General features: G+C 37.0%; 1 protein-coding gene across 2 annotated transcripts in view; it reads right to left on the bottom strand.

The window, feature by feature from the left end:
* Positions 1-1658: 1658 nt before the first annotated feature.
* The window catches only part of ZDHHC2 (zDHHC palmitoyltransferase 2), a 73515-nt gene continuing 69166 nt past the window's right edge, over positions 1659-6007 (bottom strand). For both annotated transcript variants that reach the window (XM_007961729.3, XM_007961730.3), the window contains exons 12-13: positions 5457-5531; positions 1659-1853 (exon numbers count right to left, since the gene is read on the bottom strand). In XM_007961729.3, coding sequence (XP_007959920.1) covers positions 5491-5531 — 41 coding nt within the window. In that variant the 3' untranslated portion in view covers positions 1659-1853; positions 5457-5490. The remainder of the gene's footprint in view (positions 1854-5456; positions 5532-6007) is intronic.

The raw sequence follows: 6007 nt of genomic DNA, 5'->3' as shown, positions 1-6007 counted from the left end.
ACAGTACTCTAGCAGAGTAAAGGATAAAAATCCCTCTTTTTCCCCTAGCTTCCAGTTTGACAAGAGGGAATACTTAATGGAATCCTGTCCACCAAAACAGCTAATAGTACTGTGCTTTGAAAAAAAAAACCTGACTTCATATAATTCTTAATACATCCTGTGCTGCTGTTGGTTTTAAGACTTCTAGCAGTAGCTATAGGTTCCAGTCTGGCACTTCAGGTATTTTTTTAAATGACCAAAACGTGCTCTAAAATGAAAGTTAAAATGTTATCATATTTTCTGAGATTTCTTGAAGCAGATTGTCAGATGAAACTCGTTAGCTTAAAACAAATCTGTAAAAGCCTGCAGATTTTTCTACTGTTCAAAGAATTGCACTCTGACTATAAAATGGACTTGGCTGACATTGTTTCCTCCGTAAGCACAATTAATATAAAACTATACTTTTAGGAAGGATAAGTAATTGCAATGATCCTTTATTCCATTATCCTCTGGCCTTCTAGTTTATTTTGTGTTGAATGTTTGGTTTAACAAAGATTTTAAAAAGTTTACCACCATTTTCTCTTGGATTAAATACCAATTACTTAGTTGGTCCAGTTTTAAAAGGTAATCTGCTTTAAATTCTCAAAATCAGTACCAAAAAAACATACAGAGTATTATTCTAATTGTTAACATTTACATAAATTATACTGGACTCAAGAAAACTTTTAAAAAATAGTGCATACAAGGCACAAGAGCTTATTATATTGACTGAAGCTGAACATTCTGGCATCAACAAACACACCATTTTAGTTTATCTCAAACTAAATTTCCAAACAGCATCCATTTTAGTTCATGTTGAACTAACTTTCCAAAAGTTGTATGATTTTTATATGATGATTTGCATAATTTAATCATTAATAGGTGTTTAAGGAAAAATATAGTTTACCTGTCATAATTTTGATGAGATAAGAAACAAATAATACAGATATAACTGGAGGGTAAATCTATTGACCTATTAGGAATTCTTAAGAGAAATTCTATATTTTTACTATGTTCAACAGAAGAAATAATCTAAAAAGAGATTTTTGAAAAGCCAAACTGACGAAAGAATGTCATAAAACAATCTTCATAATTGCTATTGTAAATTTCCCAATTTAAGAAGATTAGAAGAAATGAAAATATATTTCTGATGTAATAGAAATGTACTGTATTCTCACAAAAGTATTCCAGCCAACTGCTTTAAGAGGGAGCTCAAGCTTCAATGTCCACACATTTTCCAGCAGAAAACAAGGGCTGGATTTAACTGAGGCAAAAATGGCTGAAGATCTTCAACTGCAGGCCACCTGGACTCTGTAATGAATTTTCATAATTATCACAGTTCACTCAGTCTGAGGTTGGATTCACACCAGAGGAACAAAAAGAAGTATGCTTTGCCACTTCCACCTTCTTAAAGGTAACAAGTTTTGTGAATAACGCTTATCATTATAATGTGACTTGAAATCTCTGAAATCTTAATATCTTAATAGTCTCCATTTTCAGATTCAGAAGATCAGATCATTACTGGACTTTCTATGTGATAAACTGTGCTACCCAGGTATTTGGGTAAAAACTGGTCCTTGAATTTATTCCAAGTTTTTCGGAGAAGATGTTTTCCCTGTTGATTAATAAACCAGAACTACTTTTAATATTTAATAGGAATTTGTATTAGTTGTAACAATGTGTGTATTGGGTCCAAAACATGTTATATTTTAAGCAATGGCTTGCAGATAACTGATCAATTCATATTCTGCATTTCCAGCCAAAGGGATATAGGCATAACTGACCAGTGGCACCTTCCTGTGGGAAGCCTCTTCCATCATCTACAGCATTGATACCTTGAAATGAAACAGAAAACATGAAACTACTGTGTTAACCATAAACATGCAAAATGAACCAACTCATTTCATAATCTGTTTCAATAGCATCCCTCATTCAAAACTGTTTACTATGCTAGCAGGCTCAGTAGATGTGTTCTTGAATACGGACCTCTACATCAATACTGCTCAAACTTTAATATGCATATACAAGAGGGGATCCTATTAAAATTAAAAAAAAAATGCAGACTCTGATTCAGTAGGTCTAGGGTAAGGCCTAAGATTCTGCATTTTTTTTTTTTTTTTTTTTTTTTTGAGATGGAGTCTCGCTCAGTCGCCCAGGCTGGAGTGCGGTGGCGCGATCTCGGCTCACTGCAAGCTCCGCCTCCCGGGTTCTCGCCATTCTCCTGCCTCAACCTCCCAAGTAGCTGGGACCACAGGCGCCCGCCACCTCGCCCGGCTAGTTTTTTGTATTTTTAGTAGAGACGGGGTTTCACCGTGTTAGCCAGGATGGTCTCGATCTCCTGACCTCGTGATCCGCCCGTCTCGGCCTCCCAAAGTGCTGGGATTACAGACGTGAGCCACCGCGCCCGGCAGATTCTGCATTTCTATCAGTCTTCCAGGGCATGACAATGTTGCTGGTTTGGGGCTACAATGTGAGTGGCAGGATTCTATGTTGTTAGCTCTGCATTCATCTGAGGCTGAATGGAGTTGAGGAGTGGCAACTGAGTCGGGAAGGACATCTAGCGAAATGATTTTGAAATTTCATGTGCATAGAAGCACAACTTTTTGTTTTGTTGTTTTTCGAGACGGGGCCTCACTCTGTCGCCCAGGCTGGAGTGCAGTGATGCGATCTTGATCTCAGCTTACTGCAAATTCCGCCTCCCTGGCTCAAGCCATCCTCTCATCTTCCCACCTCAGCCTCTGGAGTGGCTGGGACCACAGGCACATGCCACCACACCCAGCTAATTTGGTTTCTTTTTGTATTTTTGGTAGAGATGGGATTTCACCACGTTGCTCAGGCTGGTCTTGAACTCCTTAGCTCAAGCAATCTGCTTGCCTTGGCCTCCCGAAGTGCTGAAATTACAAGTGCGAGCCACCACGCCCGGCCAGCAATTTTTTATTTATACCATATGATAGAAAAGGTTGGTAAGCTAAATTTACTTTACTTTTCAGTACTAACTATGGGTTTAGGCACATTATAACCATCCGGAAACTGCTGAACAAACAACTGTTTTATAAAAAGGTGATATCATTTACTAATATAGTTCAAAAATAGGAGAAAAAATATGAAGTTTTTTTGTTTGTTTTTTAAGAGTCTTGCTCTGTCACCCAGGCTCCCAGGCTGGAGTGCAATGGCGTGATCTCCGCTCACTGCAACCTCCGCCTGCCGGGTTCAGTTGATTCTCCTGCCTCAGCCTCCTGAGTAGCGGGGATTTCAGGCATGCCACACCACACCCGGCTAATTTTTGTATTTTTAGTAGAGACGGGGTTTCACCATGTTGGTCAGGCTGGTCTTGAGCTCCTGACCTTGTGATCCACCCGTCTCAGCTTCCCAAAGTGCTAGGATTACCAGGCATGAGCCACCGTGCCCAGCCAATATGAAGATATTTAATATAAGTTAGGCACATCAATATCAGACTATTATTTGATATAAATACAATTTGAATGAATTGCAAATCTGAGATGCAAAGCAGGAAAAATTATTTTTAAAACTCTAGTGTCTATTTTAGGGAAATTTAGTGTCTACTTTAGGGAAAATTAAGAAAACAAAACATGTTACCGCAACTGGTTATATCAATAGAATAGAAACATTACATCAGAAAATCAGGGGTACATTTTTAGATCTATAGCACTGGATTCATGCTGCCATTTTGTGATTATGACTGCTAATGTCATATTTAAATTAATAAAATCAAGTTTGTCAGATTTTTAATTTCAGTTTTTATTTTGTCACTTATCCGTCAAATGTTGAGAACCTACTATGTCTGTGCAAGGTGTTGGAGATAAACACAATGCTGGTATTGTGTCAAAATACTCGGAACTCTCGATGGCTTTTATATTACCATGTAACTGTGTAAAACACTTAACACACAGAAAAATTCCTAATAGCACTGACCTTAAAAACAACAGTTATCGTAACTGATGTCTTCAAAATATTGAAAAAAATCCTGTGAAATTCTGTTTTACAGAACTATGTTCTGTTTAATATGTTATTTGTGGTATTGGCTAGTGACTCATATTTGCTATAGTTCCATTCTAAAATTATTTTCAGATATATAATAATGTGTCTTTGCCATTTAATCAAATTCAGATTAAATTTACTATTTTAGCAGTTATGGTCAGTCTGACTTATTGTAGCATCAGGTATTCAGAGCTGATCCTGGTCTTCCCAAAATCAGATACTAGTCAGCTGGCAAATTGCCAGATCAGCATTTTGCTATTACAATACATGGCTAATTTATCAAAACCAGAGCAAATAAAAACAGATATCCATGAACTTTGATGCAAATCATTTTGTTTTACAAATGAATCTCTTGCTTTTCATAGACTTTAGGATTCTAGATTGCAGTTTTGTAAATAGAGAGTTATCTTGCTACCTTTAATATTCAGCTCTGTAAATTGTTTATTATATAGTTGTTTGTTCCAAAGGGGTTCCTTACTGTAGCTTTTGACTGACTGCAGGCTTACAAACAGATCATATGTTAAAGAAACTGATTTGGAACTGCTGGGTTTTTTTAAAAAAATAAGGTTTAAAGAAAATGATTTGGAACACCTATCATTTTAAGGTTAACATATGCTATAAGGCCCTACTATGACCCAAAAATGGGAATGACAGTGTGCTAATGGAGTACTTTAATGAGATATAATTATATTGCACTTAGACTCAGTGAGAGTTTCCTAATGGATGGTCAAGGATATGACCACTGTATATATTCTGAAAAATGAAGAAAAATTAAAAATAATTACTCTAATTTTTAATTTTACTTTATAAGTGACAAGATAATTTTTTTTTTTTTTTTTTTTTTTTTTTTTGAGACGGAGTCTTGCTCTGTAGCCCGGGCTGGACTGCAGTGGCCGGATCTCAGCTCACTGCAAGCTCCGCCTCCCGGGTTTACGCCATTCTCCTGCCTCAGCCTCCGGAGTAGCTGGGACTACAGGCGCCCGCCACCTCGCCCGGCTAGTTTTTTGTATTTTTAGTAGAGACGGGGTTTCACCGTGTTAGCCAGGATGGTCTCGATCTCCTGACCTCGTGATCCGCCCGTCTCGGCCTCCCAAAGTGCTGGGATTACAGGCTTGAGCCACCGCGCCCGGCCGACAAGATAATTTTTACGTGTAGTTCAGGATTTTAGGATTGATCCCTGCCACTTAATGCATTACTATAAAATGACTTTTGTTCATCAACTTATTTCTATAATTCATCAAGTTAACCTAAATGCCAGCTAATACTGAAGCTAGGTCTGTGCTCAGAAGCCTCAGCATGTCTAATGCAATCTCACAAGTGAGGTAAAAGATCTTCTATATAAGTGACTCATAAATTAATAAAAATGTTTATGGAAACTATTTACCCTAAGAAAATTAGAAGACTGTTAAAAATATAAAATAAAGGGAAAATTATCGTACTTTTGTAAAGTATGAATTTATCTTGCTTGAAGAGTTAAGTCTCATTCTCCATGGTTAACGCAGGATTGCTCATACCTTAATGAAAGAACATAAGTTAGCATTTTTGGTTGCTTTTGAACAAATAAGCAAAAACTTGTTATTCATGTATGAATTATGAATCCCTTGGTAGGCTTCCAAAGGTGCCTTGTACACAATAAGGGTATATATAAGATGGTTATATAGAAACACACACACCCCTTACACAGTGTCAGTTACAACCACTATCTCTCTCTCCCACACACACAAAACACTAAAAACAAATATACATCTGAGGAAGTAGAGGAACATAATAATGAAAGATATATTGATCCACACTGCTCACATCAGCTTACATCGATGTTTCCAAATTCTTCCTCTACCAACCTCATTCTAGTCAAACCAATCTTTGAGCGCTTTCTCACCTCATTTTTCTTGTTTCTTTTCCTTCCTATACATCATCTTTTAAACTTTAAGTAGTTCTTCATTTCATCCATCCAACTAACAAAAAAATTAATCGAACATGCTGAAGAATT

The sequence above is a fragment of the Chlorocebus sabaeus genome, chromosome 8 (assembly GCF_047675955.1).
Source record: "Chlorocebus sabaeus isolate Y175 chromosome 8, mChlSab1.0.hap1, whole genome shotgun sequence".
Taxonomy (NCBI): domain Eukaryota; kingdom Metazoa; phylum Chordata; class Mammalia; order Primates; family Cercopithecidae; genus Chlorocebus; species Chlorocebus sabaeus.
This window is presented reverse-complemented; position numbering and strand designations above follow the sequence as displayed.